Consider the following 23,150-nt stretch of genomic DNA (forward strand, 5'->3'; position numbering starts at 1 on the left):
CACTAACAAGGAACCATTGCATAATTTACATACACACAGCCACACCGGCCCTTTGCTGATAAGATTGGACACCAACTGCCTTAAGGTTACACACTGATTTTCAGACTTTGTAACTGTACAATGCAGGGGTGTGGGACAGCTTTTTTCATAAAGTTCAGCTACGGACTGGAGTGCAGCTATGGACTGGAGCAATTGCATGTATTCCCAGATGGGAATAATGTGCTGTTTGGTACATCAAAGCAACAGCATAGTTGCATAAAGCTATGCCAGCAACACAAGAGCACTGGCAGCAGGTCAGAACCACAGACTTGGAGTCATTTAACACAATCTACAACAGAACGGTAAACATGCACATAATAATGAGACATAGTGCATGGTAAGTATTGTAGTGAACAAGTGATATCAGTTGACTGAGTTATATGTAATGAATAACATTTTGTACATCAGTAAGACAACAGAATATCCAAGAAAAGGTGCCACCAGTTTCATGAAGATTAAGAATTTGAATTCAGTTACAGTTCAATGGAAATGATCTTGTTGTAAAATGTCCACACCATACCATTTGTTTTATGTTTACTGTATGTTTACTGGTAATTTTATGAAGTCATCCTGAAAACTAGCAACAATCATATAATACAAAAAATCCTCAAGACAAAGGTATGATCTTCAGGTTGGCATATTTCAATACACATACGCTTCAAAGCCAAAAAATATCAGATGTGTTATCCCAAGGATCTTCAAGAAACTACATGTTTTAATCAGATCAATGAAATATAGCTACATAAATAATTTATGCTTGCTCTGGTACTCTGCAGTTAGCTAGCTAACTATAAGCCTTACTCTCAAACTGTGTGTCTTCTCCGTCTTTCTCATCGAACGATAGCATATTGCCCTCAAGCTGACCTCTCCTGTCACTTGATCTTTACTAGAGACTGAAAAATAATGGAAAACATAGATGCATCTGAATGACAACATTCACTGAAATATTCAAGTTTTAATGCTACTTCCAATACATAAACACAACTTAAATTAGATACTAATGTTAAGGTAGCCGGCGTGCTAACTTAACCGTACACTGTAATAGTTTGTGTTAGCCTTCACACACTGACCCTCATAGTTGTCAATGTAACTGGAGACATAAAGTTTGAAGACTTTCTCCCTCTTGCTGGTATAGGAAACGGATGTAACTCTGACAATCTGGTGAAAGTCGTTAACGGTAAAGTGCGGGAGGTCTTGTAAACATCTTATGTGAAAAGACACCCTAAACAGCTTTAGAGAGCACGGCAGCTGCTGACAGCTCGTAAAAATTGCTAACTTTTCGCTTTGCAGAAGCCGGCAAGCTAGCTGATTGAAATCCAGACGAAGTGCATATAGCCTATTGTTTCACAAGCTAGTTCAGTCACAATTTCTGGATCCTGAATCCAATTCTGAGTACTTGTCGAAACATTACAAGTAGTGCTGGTTCATTCCACCCACTGTTGGCAGTCAAAGAGTGGAAATTGAGCGCATAATCAGAAGCGGAACGATTACCTTGACGGAATTTGGAGAATGATAATTCTCCGCTAATTTTTCCTTCAAGTGGATGATCAAAAGCAACACAAAAATATTTCAAAACCTAATCATATGAAACACTGTGAACCTTCTGCGAGGCTGCGGTAGCTAAATCCAATGCCAGTTAAATGTGAGATCAAAAACAAAACAAACTGTTAAAAGCACAATGTCTTCCCGCTTGCAAAAACACCATTGAATTTCAGTTGTGTTTTGTCTCAATTATGGAGGTATATGGCTCCATAAGGTTTAGTTTTTCACTTCATTAACCCAAAACGTAATCTGAACAGATTGTAGGTAGTGGGGTAGATATGGATTTATGTGAAAGTGTTTCTCTTGATCTATTATACTACATCATACTAAATATTGTATCCTGTCATTGGGCAGCATTTTAAACTTTTCGGTTAACATGCTGCCCAATGAGAGGGGCACATTTCGAAGGCAGTGACTTGTTAGATAACTGCCTCCAAAATGAAATGCACTACTTGATTGACCTTCTGAGCACAAATGTTAAAATACCACTAAGGAGAAACTAGTGTGCTACCACCAGTGTGACTTCATGAATAGGATGTCATTTCATACTATAGCAGGGAGACTGCTGAGTATTGTGAATCTGGCCCAAATATGGTTTAAATTTGAATGAACAATGACTCACCAGTCAACAACTGCTCTGTATGGTGCTGCAGATCTGGGAGCTCTGTCCCTGGGATTAGGGACAAATTATTCACCTGTAAAATATTGTGACATTCGGTTCTTCTCTGTGGTGGCTTTAGTTCTCAGTATTGAAAAGTGAATTGGAAACCACATGCCCTGCTCTGTAACAGCTCATCCACAGCAAGATGTTGCTCAAAGGGTTCCAATTTACTTGAGGTTTTTAATACATATAATACAGTGTAGCAGTCATTGCTCACATTAACCCCACTGTAGATTAAACCACAATTAAGCCCTAAAGCTTATTTCCATTGTGGTCCTTATTACATAATACAAAAAGACATAATTGATATGACAACAGCAAAACAATAAAACACTAAATTAAACTAGAAGAGTACATTCCCTGAGGAAAATTTGAATTGATTGCACAGCTTACAATATTCCAGGTGGGTTCCAAGGGTTGGTTTATATGGTATCCTTGCTAGGTTGTTTTTATGAAGAGTTGCTAAAGTATTGCAGGTGGTTTCTGAAGTGTTGCTGGTGACAACATAGGAAGTGTGTACAAACCTTTGACTACATGTCTGGTATTTTTATTATGTTTTCCATATTTTTTGTTTGAAAATGTTTCCTGGGCATTCCAACGGGGACTCTTATTTTGAATATAAACCCTGGTTTGGGAACAGGAAAGGGAAGTGTGGCAGCCATTTTCTTGGAGGATCAAGTTTGGGGAAGACAGGCCTGGTGGATCATTGCTGTTCAAGCCCTAACAAACTTTTACTCCTTTCTTTACTCATCTTTGTCCTTGAAGAGTGGATCCCCTCTAACTGTGGAGTTAACTCAAGGAACTGGGTGAGCTCATTCCTGTTTTACATTGCTGGGCCCTGTTTTGATTTTTGAGTATTTTGGAACACAGTTTGCTTGGACTATGGTGGCAGTTTGACATTTTTGGACTTCTTTTTTTTTGGTTTCAATAGAGACAATCTTTACTAACTCTATCCCATCTAATGGACTTGTGCATCTGATCTTATATTCAACTGCTTCTCTGCTTTGTTTGCTGGTGCTGTTGCTGATGCTGTTAGGGTTGTCTGTTCTGGGGAATAACAAGTAAAATCTAAGTTGTGCAAACTCTGTTATATTCTGGTGCTCACATGTGTTTTTTTTCTTTTCTCACCAAATTAGTGATCAGATTTTATTAGTAACTGCTGAGTTGATCAGATTGTTACACAATGACTATACTGGTTTTTCATGACAAAGAGACAGTGAATTCAAAATTCTGTGTTGTTTTTATAGTTTCCAAAATGGACCACATTTGTTGAATGGGAGGTTAAATGTTTTTTAAACAATGATTACAGTCTACATTAGAGTCTGTTTATTTATTTCAAAATTATTTTTAACTAGTTCATGTTGTGAATTGCCTGTAACATATTTTCTGCAAAAGTTATATGAAGCAATTTACAAATACTCAAAGGCGTAAACAACATTTTCAGTACTTCGACTATATTAACCAAATTAGCAAGTCATATTTTCTCATATTATTTACACATTAACAGCATTTTTAATCATTTTTTGATAAATGATAAAATGATACTTTTCATAGCTGTCATAGTATCTATATATCTGCCATTTATATATATGCAGTGGTTAACTACACTAAAAAGGGCCATTCTGTTGATACAAGCTTGACATCGTAATGACAGATGAACCCCCTTTGGTGCTGTATAGAACCATTTTAAAAAAAGATCTGTATAGAACCATATACAACACATTCTACATCAATCTGAAGTACAATTTCACCATGCAAAGAATCATTTAAGCATGAAATAATTCTATATAGAACTTCTAAATAGAACCACTGCGTTTACTAAAGAACCTTTGAAGAATCATCAAGTGTTTATGTTTAGCTTGGAATCCAAATAAGTGTAATTTGACATGTTAAGAAGTATTTTTATTGCAAACAGTAATCTTATTTTTCAACCTACAAAAGGAATTACAAAGAAATTCAATTTACACGTGAAAATAACATTTTACAAGTGAAAATTAATTTCTGTAGTCAAAATAAAAAATAATTACTTGTTGAAATTTAAAAATTTACTAGTGGAATTTTAATTGACTAGGCTTGAGAGTTTTAGGAGTCTGATGTAATACATAACATGGCACATATATGTATTGCAATAATTATGTTTGAACCCTGATGTCAAGGGAGTGCAATAAAAAAGAGTGGCATTGTGTTCTCCCAAACCTGTGCTAGATCTTTGTTCATCACATGCAAAACTTTAGGTGCCCTAGTCAAATGACATATTTTTGGTTTTCTAAGTGAAAATAAATAAATTAATTTACTTAATATTAGGTAATGAAACATTTTCTACAGGGAGCACATTTTAATGCACAATTCCTGTTTATTTGCTGCATTTCACACATTGGATAAAAATGAAACAGAAAATGTGGCATGTGCAAAAGTTACGGCACCATTTACCAGGAGTGTTCAAACATTAGCATGCTACAGTTTTGTAAAATCTGTTTTACAAGAAGAAATATGAAGGCATGTTTTTTGCTTTGGATTATAAAAATGAGCAGAACAGTCAGGCAAAATAAGTTATTTACACAAAATTAAACACAATAATTTGTATAATACTGCAGATGATAATAATCATGCATATCTGGATTTAAGGTCTGAAAGTCTGAAAAATCTCTTGAAGAACATGTAAAAAATTAAAAGCAAACAGTAAAATTAGATGAAGAAAAGAGAACTTGACAAAAAAAATGTTTTTGGTGCAAAACTGACTAGGACAGTAGTTCAAAGTTTGTTTTCCCCAGAGGTGGTAATACCTGTGCTTTGGACCTTCTTCTGGTCCTCCTCTTCTGCTTTTGCATTCTCAATCTTGGACAGAAGTGCATAACATTGGTTCATAAAGTCCTTCTCCATAAAAGCATAAAGAAACAGGTTCAGACAGCTGTTAGCATTAGCAAGAACAGCAACAACAAATTTTGATCCTGACAGGATAAAACTTTTTCATGGTTTAGATTCATCAAAGCAGAAAATGTTATTAGGCAGCCAACAGATCAACAAAGTAACAGTCAGTACCATCATGATCTTAAATGGCTTTTTGGACGTCGCCATCTGGTTGGACTTCATGACATATCTCTAAGCAGAGACAAACAGTCAAGCTATCATTTCAAAGAAGGAGAATGACAAACAATCAAGTCATCGTTTCAGAGAAGGAGGGTAACACATTTCTAACCAGGGATAAACAGTTTGAAGAAAGGTGACAAGCTACATATGTTTAACACCTTGAGGTGTCAATACTTGATTCATATGTGCGAGACCATGATGTGCTAGAACACATCCAGGCGCATTTGACTTACACTCAAACACAAGAACTAGCACTTACATATAATTTTCCATTACACCACACAGGAAACATAACAACCACACAGCGGTCCACAATGATGATGATGAGGAAAATGAAAGAGTTTTACCCATACTGCAGAGCAGGTAACTGTAGTCTACCTCCAAGACCTCCTACTGGGTGCTTTTAGAGAGTTTGAGCAGTTTTGGGAGATAGCAGGGCACTAGCAGAGCAATATTTAGTACAGTTAAAATATCAGCTTGCCTCCCTTGTCGAGACTTCTTTGAAGGTCGTAGTGAAAAAGGAATTTGAGGTGGAAAATACAATACATTATGTAAAAACTGAGTACTTGGAAATCTCTCTGGTAGAAATTGTACATAAGAAAGAGAAACAAAAAGGGGAAGAGGGAAGAAAGCAAAAAGTTGCTACACTCCTAATGCTGTTTTATTCAGAACAGAGCGCTTCACAGTTTCAGTAAACTGTACATAATACTAGCTTTAATATTAGTATAGATAGCTATAGTGTTGCGATAATTACAGACCAATAATTACTTCTCTCAAATGTAATGCCATTATTACTTCTTGGAAATCACTCATTACTTCACTTTCCATATGCTGTACTAAATTATCTCACTATATCAACAGATAATTTTGCTTGTTTCAAATATTATTTCATTAAATAAGCCACTTGGCAGCCCAAATCCTCAACTATAATTTAAAAGTCCATTCCTGCACCGTTAAAAAATTAAAGTTAGCCCAATTTAAAATAAGATAACTGATTACACTGCTTCTCTTAAGTTGAGTTAACCCAACTTGAGGATGCCAGAGTTCAAACAACTTAAATCAAAAGTTCGTCTAACTTTTTTAGTTCTGCATCTCATTTAGATATAGACATATCTCAGAATGTAGAACTTATGTTTATAACTCATTTTGTCATTAGCTGGGACTCTTTCCATCACACAGTCCCACCAGGCACTTTCTCCTCTTGGGCTCCCAGTTACGGCCAGCTATGGCATCGACTCTTTCTGTCACTGTTTCTCCACTTGTGCCAGAAGTGAGCTTTGAGATTGCTGGGGTCCAAACTCCTGATGTTGGGGGTCATATTCTTAGACCGCTCCACATTACTCATCAAAGTTAAAACAATTCTTTTACAGTTTGCGAAACATTAAAGGACAGAAATGTGAGGAACCTCAGAAGCTTGCGAGTGATGCAACAGGCTAAGAATTCACCCCACCAGGAGGCTGTGAGTTTGAACCCCAGCAATCTCATAGCTCACTTCTGGCACAAGAGGAGAAACAGTGACAGAAAGAGTCTTAGATAGTGAAGAAATAAATTAAACCAAGTGGAGTAAAAAACAAATTAGTATTTACTTAACTGAGAAACTAGAAATGAGAGCTACAAGAACTTTTGACTAAACTAAGAAGTTTAAGTCGGGTGAACTCTGGTGTCCTCAACAAAAGCAGTGTTATCCATTACCTTGTAATTTCAAGCTGAGATGATTTCTCATTTTTTACAGTGAGGGACAAGTACAATTCTTAGCATCTGAAACAGATAAACTGGTTGTGCTCATTTGTGTAGAGTTATTATGTCATCCAGCTGTTGCAGTAAAGCAAATGATTGTGTTCTCAGGATTTTGAAAGATGACTTACCTGCCAATGCCAGTTTTGGTGTGGTGCTTCAGAGCTGCTTTTGTTGCTTATAAAGAGTCATGATTTTTTTGTTAGTTAAATACTGTACCATTTACTTCCTCTCTGCAGTTACTTCAGATTTCACAGTTACAGCCCAACGTCCTCCACTCAGTTGGGCAAGTGGCCTCAGTTAAATAGATTCACACTATGGTGTATTTTGAAGCATACAGCAGATGAAAGCTTTACAGTCAGCCTTGTTTCTATCAGCCATTGTAGCTTTAGTTAAACTCAGAGTATATTTAGGATAATTTACAATGTAGCTGAGGATATACAGAGGAACTGAAGTAAAAATTAAGTTAAAGCAACTAAACATGTAAACAAGTTAACGTATGGCATAAAATAATAAAGTCAAATGATTAAGAAAGATTTGTCTGGCTAAATATTCACATCTGACTGGAAGATTTATTTCACCTACCAGACACTGTGGCTGGTTGCCCAACATAAGCACTATAAAATCAGCTTAGACTGATAACAATGTTAAAGCAAAAACAGAACACTGCATGCTAGAGGAAGCATTCAAACAAAAACAAGTCACATCATGAACACTGCACACTGACAGGGCATGACTGTAATTCAGCATTAAGTAGCTTAGCCATTATTCTAATTTTAGCCAGATAATTAGTTAAATCTACCTTCATAGATTCATTCAGGACATAGAATCAGAATCAGAATCAAGCTTTATTGGCCAGGTATGCTTACACATACAAGGAATTTGGTTTTGGTTACAGGAGCTCACAGTGCACAGTATCTGACAAACATTTACATGTAGTAAATAAAATAACATAAAATAAAATAAAACATGCATTCCTACCATCACTAACTCATACACACACACACACACACACACACAGTCATACCTGTAAACCTCACAATGTGCAAAGTATGTGTCTTAAGTTAAAGTGCTGAGTGCAGCAGCAATTAAAGGGTGTATAGTGGCAAAGAAAGGAATACGTGAGGCAACAGTCAGATAAGTGGGGTAATAAGGCAGGTAAGTGGTGCTAGAAGAAACACTGGTCTGTGACGGTAGTTTCAGAGAATGGAATGTTGAGTGTGATAATATATACGAGTATATTTAGAAGTGCAGTTTAGAAGCTGGAATTTTTTTTATGTGTAATATTTAACTGTTCGTGAGAGTGATGGCTTGTGGGAAGAAGCTCCTCTGTAGCCTGGATATCCTGATCCTCCTCTGGCTGAAGCGCCAGTCTGAGAGAAGGAGCTGGAACAGGTGGTGGCCAGGGTGTGACGAGTCAGCGGAGATCTTTTCTGCATGCTTCTTGTTTCTGGAGGCATGCAGTTCCAAACTTAACCCCACTTGTCCTCTCTGCAGACCTGATGATGCACTGCAGTCTGTGGAGATCATGCTTGGTGGCTGAGCTACCCCACACTGTGATGGACGTGGTAATGACAGACTCTATGATGGCTGTGTAGAACCGCATTTTCAGCTCCTGAGGCAGGTTGAACTTCCGCAGCTGACACAGGAAGTATATCCTCTGCTGGGCTCTCTTGATGATGGTGCTGATGTTGCTGTCCCACTTCAGGTCCCTGGTGATTGTTGTGCCCAGGAACTTGCAGGACTCTGAAGCCATCACATTTCTGTCCAGGATGGTGAGTGCTGGCAGTGTTGGAGGGCTCCTTCTGAAGTCCACAATCATCTCCACTGTTTTCTCTGTATTCAGCACCAGGTTGTTGTGGCTACTCCAAAGGACCACCTGGTCAACCACCAGTCTGTAAGCAGACTCGTCACCATCTTGGGTGAGACCATTGACTGTAGTGTCATCTGCATACTTCAAGATTTTGAGGGATCTGTGAGAAGAACAATGGTGAGAGTACACAACCCTGTGGAGCACCCATACTGATGATCTGGATGTTTGAGGTGCTCTTTCCAGTAAGGAAGTTGGTGATCCACTGGCAGGTGGGGTTGTCACACTGAGTTGGAGCAGTTTGTTGTGTAGCTGTCCTGGGATGATCATATTAAAGGCTGAACAGAATTCTTGCATAAGTTCCTAGGTGTTCAAGCTGTTGGAGAATAAGATGGAGTCCCATGTTCACGGCATCATCCACTGACCTGTTTGCCCATTATGCAAACTGCAGGGGGTCTAGCAGAGGATCTGTGATGTTCTTCAGATGGGTGAGCACCAGACTCTCAAAGGATTTCATGACTACAGAGGTCAAAGAAACAGGTCTGTAGTTGTTTGATCCTGTGATGGTTGCTTTCTTGGGAACTGGTATTATGGTGGAGCATTTGAAGCAGGAAGGTATGACACACAGCTCCAGTGATTTGTTGAACAACATTGTAAACACTGGCGCGAGCTGGTCGGTGCAGGCCCTCAGACAGGAGGGTGATACACCATCTGGTGGTGGTGCTTTTCTCACTTTTTGTCTCTGAAGAGTCGGTGCATGCCCTTCTTGCAGTAGATAACAGCATGTCAGAATTAAGAAATAAATCCATTGATTCAAATTTTAAAAATCCATTGAAAATGCAGAACTAACTGCTCTACTTTGCCAACACTTTACTCACGTTCAGTAGGAAGACTTAGGCTTTCACAATAACTGATTAAAGTTTTCTCTCAAAAAAGTACTGTGGAACTCCATCGTGGCCTGTCCCGAGCCAGGATGAGAAAGGAGGAGGGTTGGACGTCGGGCTAGCAACCTGACCCCGTAAAAAAATACCAACTGCTACAGAAACAACAAGCACAAACCAAAGAAATCAACGATCTCAGTTGGGAAATTCTGCTGATGGCTCTTCATTGATGACGGCGTTGAAGCAAAACCGAAAGGATGAAAAATGGAATCATCACAGCAAAAAAGACAACTAGAATTGGAACATAGAATGTATGAATTCTTCACCAGGAAAACAATCCTCTATTCTGGCTACACTGATCACCATGTCTGTGGCGTAGGCTTCATCCTCAGCCAACTATCCACGCAGTCGCTTCTCTGTGGAAACCAGTGAGTGATCGAATCATCACCACCTGTTTCCAATCAACACATGCGAAGACAACCATAATCCAGGTTTACACCCTGGTTGAGGATGCTGATGAAGAGAAAAATTACGTTTTACGAACAGTTACAAAATGTGATCGATGACATCCCAAGCCATGATGTCAAGATCCTGATTGGCATGACATGAATGCACCGATCAACTATGATTGGATGGGATGGGATGGGACCACGTGAACAACCCACATGGATTGGCAGCAGAGACTGGGGGCAATTGTGAATGCTTGCATTCCTTCTGCAGTTTGCACAACATCTGCATCGGAGATACATACTTCACCCAAAAGAACACAAGAAGACCTGGCGATCACCCGATGGACACACCTCCAACATGATCGACTACATTTGCATCAGAAAATAGTGCCGATCATCATTTGAAGGACCTGAGGATCTATCATGGCACAGACATCGGATCTGATCATCACCTCCTGGTGGCGTCAATTCAGCTCAAACTGAAGAAGACACCAGCGTGTAAACCATCCTGGCCATATGCCACCAAGCACCTGAAAAATGGAAATATCAGTGAACGCTTCCAGCTGGAGCTGAGCAACTGATTTCAATTGCTGCATGACATCGACAATATTGAAGATCAATGGACATACCTCTAACAGCCGAGATGACAATCGGACACAGGAGAGGAATGCAGTGAGAATGCTGGAGGATCGCACGTGGACGTTGATCAATGAGAGAAAACTTGTAAAACACCACGGTGACCAGAAGGATAAAGAAAAACAAAAAGCCACCTGGAAATACCAAGACCTCGATAGAAAAGTTAAGAGAAGCTGTCGGGCTGACAAAAAAAGCAAGGTTGGAGCAGAAAAGTGCCGAAGTTCAGGACGCAGCCAACAGAAATAACACAAAAACGCTCTACAGAGTTGTTCAAGAGCTGACAGGGGCAAGGAGCAATGCCAGCGTGCCAATCAAAAGCAAAGACAGGAAGATTCTGATCAGCAAGGAGGATCAGGATGCGCACTGGAGAGAACATTTTCGAAAAACACTCAACCAAGTTGCTCCTACCACCACCCACAACTTCGCAGCAGTCACACCGTGTGAGATCCTGGATGTAGCTATGGAAGTGATTATGACTGTCGAAGTCAATACAGCAATCCAAAGCCTAAAGAACAACAAAGCACCTGGACTGGACCAAATCTCGGCAGATATTTTGAAGCACAGTGGAGATGACATGGTGTGAGCGTTGACCAGGTTGCTGAACCACTGCTGGCGGGGGGGAGTGCATCCCAGCTGACTGGAGGAAGGGGCTGATCGTCAAACTCCCAAAGAAGGGGACTCTCACCGACTGCAACAACTGGCGTGGCATCACCCTCCTTTCAGTGCCCAGCAACGTGTTCAGCATTGTCCTCCTCAATCGACTCCTCCATGCAGTGGATCAAGAGTTACGTGTAGAGCAAGCTGGGTTCAGACAAGGAAGGTTGTGCAGTGAGCAAATCTTCACGCTGCGGAATATCATTGAGCAGTGCATCGAATTCCAGAAACCATTGCTGGTCAACTTCATCAACTTTAAGACAGCCTTCGACAGTGTTCATCAGGAATCACTGCGGTAGATTGTGGAAATCTACAGTATCCCTCAGTGCTACATTGCCATCTTCAAAAATCTGTACCAAGGCTCAGTGTGCTGTGTAAAGACAGAAAATGCCCAGACATATTTCTTCGACATCGAAAAGGGTGTCAGACAGGGATGCGTTCTTTCTCCATTCCTGTTTCTCTTCATGATCGACTTCATCATGAAACAAGCAATGGACAAACCAGGAATTCGGCATTCTATGGGAGAACCAAGTCTGTCTCACTGACCTGGATCACAGATGACATTGCGCAGCTTGGGCAAACAAAGCCAACCCTCCAACAAATGACCACCAGCATTGAGGAAGAAGCTGCGAAGGTTGGGTTACAAATCAGTGCAGAGAAGACAAAGATCATGAGTGTCAACTGCAAAACGCAGATGAGGGGTACGATCAGGAACCAGCTAGTCAACGAAGTCAATCAGTTTATGTACCTCGGCAGCATTGTGGCTAAGGATAGGGGCACAGAGGCGGATATCAACTGTAGGATTGGCAAGGCAGTGGCAGTGTTCCAGCGGCTGTGCCAAATCTGGTCCATCTGGTCAACATCAATCATTACCGCAATTAAGATCCACCTGTTCAACACCATCATCATCCCGACAGCCATCTACGCCAGCGAGACCTGGAAGCACACAAAGCGGATCGCTGAGAGTCTGAGGAGAATCCTGTGAGTCACCTACCACGACCACATCACGAATAAGGAGGTTTTAAGAAGAACAGGCACTCGCAGATTGGACGCTGTTGTCACAGAGCAAAGAATGTGTTTTGCTGGGCATGCTCTTTGTCTATCCAACAGCCGTTAATCTGAAAATTATGATGCGCTGGACGCCACCGAATAGAAAGAGAAAGGTTGGCTGCCCACTGAACACCTGGCGGAGGACATTCCAAACAGACTCTAAGAGCACTGATACCCGCTGGGAAGACATGGAAGCCATTGCTGCTAATCGACTCCACTGGCAAATGCTTGTTGGCCAATGTGTGCATCCAAATCTGGGCTGTTTGGATCTCTTTAGCTAAGGTAAGTTAGCTAGGAGAGAGGACTCAGATAGCATTAGCTTGGCTAGGAGGCTCCAGCTTCAGACACCTGAGAAGATTTTTAATTTCAGCTTTTTGTTCCTTTAACATCAGCCACTTGGTTTTGCTTCATCAGATTTGAGTCATTATCATCAAAATTTGTGTCAGTAAAGCTTTTGTTAGTTAGCATCAAACCTGTTTTATGGTGAGCAGAGCTCACCTAAAAGAACTGTGGTGAGCAGAGCTCACCTAAAAGAAAAGCTAAATAAAAAATTAATAAAAAGAAAACTAAATAAAAAAACTTTAAGCAGTTTTTTTTTAGATCTGGGTACAGATGATGCCTGACAAGTAATAACTGGTAAAGCGTTCCAGATTTTCAGCGTGAAAAAACACTATATTGCCAAAAGTATTCACTCACCCATCCAAAACATTTAATTCAGGTGTTCCAATCACTTCCATGGTCACAGGTGTATAAAACCAAGCACAAAGGCATGCAAACTGCTTCTACAAACATTTGTGAAAGAATGGGTCACTCAGGAGCTCAGTGAATTCCAGCGTGGTACCATCATAGGATGCCACCTGTGCAACAAGTCCAGTCGTGAAATTTCCTCGCTACTAAATATTCCACAGTCAACTGTCAGTGGTATTATAACAAAGTGGAAATGACTGAGAATGACAGCAACTCAGCCACGAAGTGGTAGGCCACGTAAAATGACAGAGCGGGGTCAGCGGATGCTGAGGTGCATGGTGCGCAGAGGTCACCAACTTTCTGCAGAGTCAATTGCTACAGACCTCCAAACTTCATGTGGCCTTCGGATTAGCTCAAGAACAGTGCGTAGAGAGCTTCATGGAATGGGTTTCTATGGCCAAGCAGCTGCATCCAAGCCTTACATCACCAAGCGCAATGCAAAGCATCAAATGCAGTGGTGTAAAGCATGCCGCCACTGTAAGTAGTAAGTAAGTAAATAAAGTTTATTTATATAGCGCTTTTTACAACAGGTGTTGTCACAAAGCAGCTTTACAAGGAAATGAGCATTACAAAAAGAAATCCGGGTCCAAGCCCCCATGAGCAAGCCAGTGGCAAGTGGCATTGAGTGTCATTGGCATAGCAGTGGAAGTTTATGCCGTGTTTACTGATAATGGTGCCTAGTGGTAGCATATATAATGTGAATAATACAGGTCCTAAAACAGAGCCTTGTGGAACACCATACTTTACTTTTGTGAGAACAGATGATTCACCATTTATATTAACAAACTGATAGCGATCAGTGAGGTAGGACTTGAACCAGGAAAGAGCTATTCCTGTTAGCCCTACAAGGTTTTCTAGTCTGTCTAGTAAGATAGTGTGGTCTACTGTGTCAAATGCTGCATTAAGATCGAGGAGGACTAACAAGGACACATGATCTTGGTCAGAAAATAATAATAGTCATTTATAATTTTTACTAGTGCTGTTTCTGTACTATAATGTGGCCTAAAACCAGATTGAAATTGTCTGTGTATTTGATTCCTATTCAAATAGGAGCTTAATTGTTTTGCTACAACTTTTTCCAAGATTTTTGATATAAGGGGAAGATTCGACATGGGTCTGTAATTTAATAGTTCGCATGGATCGAGGTTTGCTTTCTTAATCAGCAGTCTAATTACTGCTAGTTTAAGAGATTTTGGGATGTACCCAAGGCTAAGAGAAGAGTTTATTATTGACAGAATAGGCTTGGTTATTTCTGGCAAAATTTCCTTGAGTAAACCTGTAGGAATCGGATCTTACATACAAGTAGATGATTTTGCGGAAGAGACAATTTTAACTAGTTCATTTTCTTGGAGTAAGGTAAATGATTCCAGCCTCTCTGCAGGGATTATAATATTTTCAAGGTTGAGGCTGGCATTAAGGGGAAGCAGGTTTGTAGAGTTTAATTGTGTGTTCTGAATTTTCTGCCTAATTTTTTCAGTTTTATCACTAAAGAAGTTCATAAAATCGTTGCTGCTATAGGCTGGTGGCATCTGGGGTTCACTAACTGTTTTGTTCTCTGTTAGTTTAGAGATTGTGCTGAAAAGTAATCTAGGATTATTCTTATTGTTTTCTATGAGAGAGGAGAGATAGGCTGAGCGTGCTGTAGCAAGTGCTCTTCTATAGTCTATAAGGCTCTCCTTCCAGGTGGACGGGAACACTTCTAGCTTAGTCAGGCGCCATTTTTGCTCAAGTTGTCTGGCGGTCTGTTTTAAAGCCGGAGTGTGGTCATTATACCAAGGGGCGAGTTTTTTCTGCCTTACTATTTTACTGGACTCAGAGCAGTGGAGACGTGTTCTCTGGAGTGAAGAATCACGCTTCTCTGTCTGGCAATCCGATGGATGAGTCTGGGTTTGGCGGTTGCCAGGAGAACGGTACTTGTCTGACTGCATTGTGCCAAGTGTAAAGTTTGGTGGAGGGGGGATTACGGTGTGGGGTTGTTTTTCAGGAGTTGGGCTTGGCCCCTTAGTTCCAGTGAAACGAACTCTTAATGCTTCAGTAGACCAAGAGATTTTGGATAATTTCATGCTCCCAACTTTGTGGTAACAGTTTGGGGTGGCACCTTCCTGTTCCACCATGACTGAGCACCAGTGCACAAAGCAAGGTCCATAAAGACATGGATGAGTGAGTTTGTTGTGTAAGAACTTGACTGGCCTGCACAGAGTCCTGACCTCAACCCAACAGAACACCTTTGGGATGAATTAGAGCAGAGACTGTGAGCCAGGCCTTCTCGTCCAACATCTCTGTCTGACCTCACAAATGCGCTTCTGGAAGAATGGTCAAAAATTCCCATAAACACACCCCTAAACCTTGTGGAAAGCCTTCCCGGAAGAGTTGAAGCTGTTATAGCTGCAAAGTGTGGGCCGACATCATATTAAACCCTATGAATAAAGAATGGGATGTCACTCAAGTTCATATGCGTGTGAAGGCAGACGAGCGAATACTTTTGGCAATATAGTGTATATAATAATATATACAGCAGTCGTATACAGCAGTCGTATACAGCGGATGAAGCTTTGAAACCCAGCAACTTACACTGTCGCTTGGAGACTATTAATACACACTGTGAAATATATCATTATTGAAATGACACTCTCACTGTGCACTTTACACTGTAATATTGCTGTAACTCCTAGTTATGTCTTTACTCATTGTACTTTTAACTACCTCATACCACTTAGTGCCTGCTATCATGTAAATATGACAAATCTGTCTTATATGCTATGTAAATATGCAAATACAGATACTTTTATTTCTACTCTCCTAAACTTTAACTTATGTCTATTTTTTGTCTATTTTTATTTCTGCCTACCTTATGTCTCTTTTTCTTTCTTTTTTTATTTTTCTGCATAGTATATGTAAGTTTATGTGCAATTATATGTCCTGCTATTGAAGCACTGCAATTCCTCTTTGGGATCAATTTCTATTACCGCGACCCTATCTGGACTAAGCGGTTAACGATGATGATGATGATGATGATGATGATGATCAATTTCTATCTATCTATCTATCTATGCATAGTAAATATGTATCTAAACATGTTGAATATGAATAAACAATATGTGTTTAAACATGTTGAATAAAAATATGTATCTAAACTTCCAGAACTCAGTTTTCAGCTTTTCTCTCTTCAGTTTGACATCCAGCACTCAGTAGCTGCCAAATCAGTCTTCTCATTAGGTGAGTCAAAAAGATGATCTGATCGCTTACATGTGCGGACCTCTAGTTCATTGAGCAAATCCTTTCTTTCTCTACACTTTGGCCTTTCCAGTACCTTACTTTGGTAAGGGTTAATCTTGGTCTCATCAGCTCATCAGAAAACTAGAACTTTGTATTTCTCTGTGAATTCCGAGCTTTTTTTTTTCATATTCTTCACAGCTCTCACAGCGTTTCTATCATCAACTTCTGCTGTTTTCCTTGACCTTTCTCAAAGCTCTCACAATGTTTCTGAAGTTGTTTTCCTTGGCCGACCTGTTTGGTGTCTAGTTGTCAGTACACCAGTGGTTTCTTTCTTTTTCAGGACATTCCAAACTGTTGTATTGGAAATGTCTTGGAAAGAAAGGCCAAGAAAACAACAGTTGTTAAGGTACTGTTTATTTGCTGAAATTAACACCAAAATAAAAAAGCAATCACACATTTTATATTTTTTAAGATTTTATTTTTTCAGGTTAAATTGAACATAATTCATAGAACTCTGAAGAAAGTTCTCAGTAGAAGATTCTTTAACTGATTTTCAATTAAAAAATTAAACAATGTAAATGGACTGGGGGTGTTCAGACTGTACATACAATCAAGTCCATAAGTATTTGGGCAGTGACACTATTTTTGTGGTTTTGCCCCTATACACCACCACAGTGAATTGAAAGGAATCAGTCAATATATCAATGACTTTTTTATTTTTTATTTCTGCATAATTGAAGCATTCAAAATGAAAAAAGTCATTCACTGTAGTTTCATACTAAAAGCTTTTCTAGAGAATCTGATTCAGAACTGTTCACTGTGGTGGTGATAAGAACCTGAATAATTTGAATGCATTTAAAACTTCCTAGCAGAAAGGTATTACACTGAATGCTTATGAATATGCTGTCTGCTGCCAGAGATGTTGTTTTACAATAGTTGTCAGAGGGCTTGGCTTAAAATGTATTTGTTAAAAACAGTCATGATGGAGAGGTACATTCAAGGCATTACAAGGCACAACAAGATTGGATTGAAATTTACCACTTTACATCAAACCCCTCTGAATGACTTTGTTTACATTTTGACTATTGAGTGACACAGAAATCTTGAAAAATGCATGTCATCTAATTAAAATGATTTTCAAACTAGGAGCCATGTTGATCTGCTATACTGGTGCAGGTTGAGCACATAACGGCAGATACGACACAACAGCCTCAATGTTAGAAAATAGCTGCAGAGACATAATATACCTGTCTGAAAACTATGCAGAATATTAAGTGAACAGTTAATAGTGAAATATAGTACAAGACTCTAAATCATAAAAGTAATTTTAGTAACTGTTCACTATGATTTTTTTTTTTTGCACTGAATAAAAGAAAAAAAAACATTCAGTTATGACATGATTTTTGAGGCACTTTTGCAGGCACATTTATTACTGTTATTATCAGCAGCGTTATAATAAGCATGCAATTGGCTAAAGAAAATAAATTGTATTTAGTAAAAAACTGAAAGGCCAGTTTTGTCTTTTAACTGTTACCGAACACTTCAGACAGTAGTTGAAAGTTTGCTTTCCCCAGAGGTGGTAAGAACTGTGCCTCGGACTTTGTACTGGTCCCCGTCTTCTGCTATTGCATTCTCAATCTTGGACAGAAGTGCATAACATTGGTCCTTAAAGTCCTTCCCCATGAAAGCATAAAGAAATGGGTTCAGACAGCTGTTAGCATTAGCAAGAACGACAACAACTGTTAATCCTGACAGGTGAAAACTCTTGTATTTTTCATAGTCTAGTTCCATCAAAGCAAAAGTGTTATAAGGCAGCCAGCAGATCAAGAAAGTAATAATCAGCACCGTCATGATCTTAAATGGCTTTTTGGACGTCGCCATCTGGTTGGACTTCAGCTTTCGAATAATGACAAAATAACAGATGATAATGATCAGATACGGGATCAAGAATCCAAAAATGAATTTGCACACCACATCCACAGTTTTCTCTTGATCGCTCTTGTAATTTCTGTCACAAATAGTTGTCATGTTGTGGTCATCATATTTAACAACTAGGTAAAAGGCCGATGGTAGGCTAAGTGCTGCTGAGATGACCCAGGCTAGCATGACTATCACAGAGGCCTTTCTTACAGTGCGCTTGTTCTGAGCCCACACAGGAAACATAACAACCACACAGCGGTCCACACTGATGATGACGAGGAGGAAGATGCTGCTGAACCAATTTAAGTACATGTTGAAGAATATGAGCTTGCACATGAAAAGCCCAAAGATCCAATCATTTTTGACAACATCAACAATCCCCAAGGGCAGGGTGGAGCAGAAGAGGAAATCAGACACAGCCAGACTCAAGTACCAGATCGCATTGACAGATTTCTTCACCTTAAACCCTGCAATCCAGATCACCAAACCATTTCCAGCAACACCCAGGATGAAGATGATGACATTCACCACTGCATAGAAAATGCATGGCACATCTCTGCACATCTCTGGTGGAACTGTAGTCTGGTTTGTGTGGTTCTCATAGCCTTGGTGTTCTGGTTCTGTCATAGGGGTTGAATTCATGATGGCTCTTAATCTGTAGAGAAAACAGAAAAGGTGAAGAACAAACAGAAAAGGTGCAACTCTGCTGAATTACAACAAACCATGTAGACAATCACAATATTTCTGACTTTCTTCCTAAAGGCACATTCGCAAGAAGCCTACAGATGAATGTCTTCAAGTTCATAAGAGACCAACTGTCATGCAGAGTAGGTAATTGCATACTACCTGACTCTGTTTTGGGAGGCATTGGTGTGGCAATCTTTTAGTACAATTAAATATTGCCTTGCCTCCCTTCTCAAGACTGCTGTTAAGATCATAGATAAAAAGGAATCAAAGGCGGAAAATTCTTAACAGTACATTATGTAAGATTTGAAAATTTAGTGATATCTCTGTTGAAAATGTATGACGTGCACATAACATTTGCAATGTGGGCTGTGCTTTATACATCTTCCTCAAGTGGATGAATCTGATGATTGAGATTGCCTTGAAACAGTATTGAAAGAGAACTCATATACCATTGTCATAATATCTTCCTGAGTGCAATGTTGATTATTAACAATGTTGCCGTTAATATGTACAAACCTATAAATTGATTTGACATTCAAATTATTAGTTCAAGCTTTACAGGGAGACTCACTGCAGCCCATGTACAACAAATTCTATTGTGTTTTTTCTCCCTCCTGATGCGGTAATTATATTTCTTTCAATTTTACCAAAAAAGGCTAATGTACTGTAGCTTTAAGTAATTGTAATTCATTACTATATGTAAAGGGGTACTCTGGCCAAATTAAATATTTAACTATTGCCACATCTGTTGTAAACATGCCTGTTCAACTCCTACAGTGGGGTAGTAGAAGTCTCAAACATGAAGTCATCAAACATTTAAACTTTCAATGTAAAAAAAATTACAAATTTCAATGAGAATTTTTCTTCTTTTTTGAAGAAAGTTTCAGTTACCACACATTTATTTTTCACTGAAGCATCCAGGACCTATGCTGATTCTTTTCGTGTGCAAAAAAAACAGTACTGCCTACTAGTCGAAGAAGTTAATTAAAAGTAAAAAAAAAAAAAGTTAATTAAAAGTTAATTAAAAAAAGTTCTACTAACTCTAATTTTTTTAGTTCTGCATCTCATTTAGGTAACAATATAGAATTTGTTTTTTTCTCACTTTCCCCCAGTAGTTGGGACCCTTTCCATCAGACATGGAGTCATCACAACCTCACCCCAACATGAGGTTTGAATCCCAGCCGTCCATGTATGGAAGCCCACGAGAATAAACTACCTGGTGTGATTTTGAGATAGAAGGAGTCCCAGCTAATGTAGAAACTGAGTAAGAAACAAACTTTGGACTAAAGTAAGACATTTCAGTTGGGTGAACTCGTCCTCAAGTTGAGTTAATTCGACAAAAGCAGTGTTATCAGTCACCTCATAATTTTAAGTAGAGCTGATTTCTCATTGTTTTGTCAGCACTTGAATCAAATGAACTGAATCATTTCATTTGTGTAGAGTTTACTATGTCATTCAACTGCTTCAGAAATGCAAATGACTGTATTCTAATGGTGCACCGGTTTAAAAAAAAATGACTTACCTGCCTATCCTGTTTCTGTATGGTCCTGCAGATCAGAAGGTTTTGTTGCTTATGATGAGCGGTAAAGGTTTTCAGTCAGTGAAAATACTGTAGCATTCAGTTCCGCTCTGCATTTACTTTAGATTTCACAGTTCAAGAGCTCACTGTTGTGGCCCTACGCCCACTACCCAGTTGGGCAACTGACCTCAAGGAGGAACAGGTTAAATAGATGTACTCTATGGTGTATTTTGGAGAGCGCAGTAGATGAAAGCTTTACAGTCAGCTTTGTTTATATAAATCAATTGTGAACTGTTAAGGTTTACTTGAGGCTTATAAAAAAGCATTTGCAATGCAGAGACACACAGCATTCAATTGAAAAAAACACAAACATCACAATTTCACAAAATTTTCAAAATGTCCTGTGACTGGTCATACGTTGTTTGCCATAATGATATCATGTTGTATTAATTGTTTTTGTTCAATTTCTGTCTGTGCTGGCTACAGTTACTCAGAACTCAGAGCTCAGTTACTCAGAATTCAAAAACAAACCGCAAACCCTTTTCTGCTGAAATGCCTTCACTGCTTCACTGCCCTGTTGGGCAACTCACCTCAGTATTTACAGTGATGAAAAAGATGTTAAATAGATGCATGCTATGGTGTATTGTGAAAAAAATAGCAGAAGAAAGGCATTCCAGTGTACAAAGGGGCATACCCAGGGGTGGCCTGTCCCATCTTCCCATGAAGAGTGGCCACCCTTCTGACCACCCCAGTTAGACAAAGACAGTCATCCATCATCAATGAAACAGTCACCTCAGAAAAATTCTGCTACTTCATGTGAAAGGTTTCATGGTTAAAAAAAATCTGCCATTTGGGCAGTTAATAATCAGTTATGATCTCACACTGCACTTACAGTTTGTGATTTGTGCAGTATGTGGATTACTGTCACAATACTGTGACTGAAGATGTTCTGTACATAGTAGAAATAATACAAAGAACAAAATGTATACTTTCCAGACCTTTCTAGAGTGAAAGTGCATTTAAAAAGATTTTGTCCAATGCACTCTTTGAGCTACTTTATATAATGTAGGCTAAATAAAGGTAATGTAAGGTAACTATCAAAAATTAATAACTGCATTTACTGCAGGCTAGCTTTCATCAGAGGTGAATCCAGTGCTGGGTATATATTGCTACTAATGTTACAGTAGGTTAGTGTGTTAGCTACCTAGCCAGACATCCTGCTCACCCAGGGAAAATGCACACACAAAACATCACCTCTCCTTTCCCAGTGTAGTGACCACTGCATGGCCACTGGTTGGCTTGCTAGGCAGAAGGTCACTGCAAATGACCTCTCCTACATCACTGCATCTGTAGCAACACCTTCTCATATGTGCCCCTATTTCCACAGAGATAGGTAGGCTAGGCTCATTAGCCTTGGCTTACAATCAGCCTAAGAGAAGGACAACTCTGACTTTAAACTCAGGCAGATGGAGCTTGTCTAGTCCCATCAGGCCATTCATCGAGGAGAAGACACTCCGATATAACACCCACAACCAGAGGACCTCGCTGTCATCCCAGCTTGTTATGCCATGGTAGATGTACCCTGGATGTGCGCACACTTCCTCCACCTAAAAACTACACTGCGCAGGCCCAAAATGCATGCCCTCACCTATGACTTAAATCATCCAGTCCTGCAGCAATAGGAAAGAGGCAAGACAGCAGGTGGAAGATGGCATGCTGGGATAACAGAACAATGTTCAATACAGCAGACAATGTTTGCCAACAACGACGCTTCCTTCTAGATGCCTATGAACTTTCTGAAGGCTGAATGTCAACATTGCTGCTGTCAGCTTCTCAGAGGACAGCACCCTTAGAGAACATGGCGCCAGCTACACTCTCTGCTGGTCAGGCAAGTTAGAGACTGAGAAATGCCTTTCTGGCATTGGTTTTATGGTCTGGCACCCCACTGCATCCAAACTTGATTCATTCACAGTGTGTCATATCCATGTGCCAAACAAGCAACATGCAGCTTGTATGCCCCAACAAGGACAAGTTTTACACTGATCCGTGCAACCTTGTATAGAACACCCTTGCAGATGACAAGGTCATCATCCTTGGCAACTTTAATGCCAGGGTAAGCAAAGATTCAGCCTGGAAAGAAATGCTTGGCAAACATGATGTTGGAAACTGCAATGATGTTGGGAGCCCTCTGTAAGAGTTTTGAGCAGAGAAGCAACATTCCATCACCAACCGTTTTCTAGGAGAAAGACATCTTTGATGCATCCTTGGTTCAAGCATTGGCATCTCATTGACTACATCTTGGTGCACCAGAGAGACCTTTGAGACATCTTACTTACCTGAGTGATGCCCAGTGCAGTGTCATACAGACCACAGTCTTTTGCACTGCAGTGCAAGCCAAAGGGTGGAGGCACTCCAAGGAAGAAGTTTCACATTGGCAAACTTCAGTCAGCTGAAACTAAAAGCTTACTTCCAGGTGAATCTTCAGTTGAGGCTTGAGGATCCCAGTTTCACCACAGAC

At 39.7% G+C, this 23,150-nt stretch overlaps 1 protein-coding gene across 1 annotated transcript; it reads right to left on the bottom strand.

Moving 5' to 3' along the window:
• Nucleotides 1-18,048: 18,048 nt before the first annotated feature.
• On the bottom strand, nt 18,049-21,346 carry LOC118827082 (chemokine-like receptor 1). Its single transcript, XM_036598287.1, has 2 exons — nt 21,327-21,346; nt 18,049-19,081 (listed from the first exon to the last, which is right to left on the bottom strand). The coding sequence occupies exons 1-2, from the start codon at nt 21,344-21,346 to the stop codon at nt 18,049-18,051; spliced, it is 1,053 nt and encodes a 350-aa protein (XP_036454180.1).
• Between the last annotated feature and the right edge of the window lie 1,804 nt (nt 21,347-23,150).

The sequence above is a fragment of the Colossoma macropomum genome, unplaced genomic scaffold (assembly GCF_904425465.1).
Source record: "Colossoma macropomum unplaced genomic scaffold, Colossoma_macropomum, whole genome shotgun sequence".
NCBI lineage: Eukaryota > Metazoa > Chordata > Actinopteri > Characiformes > Serrasalmidae > Colossoma > Colossoma macropomum.

Excerpts from the sequence above, each read along its gene's own strand:
- LOC118827082 (XM_036598287.1), bottom strand. The coding sequence starts at position 21,346 with ATGGGACAGGCCACCCCTGG. Across the intron at positions 19,082-21,326 it reads ATGGGACAGGCCACCCCTGG|ATTAAGAGCCATCATGAATT; the intron begins GTATGCCCCTTT and ends TTTTCTCTACAG.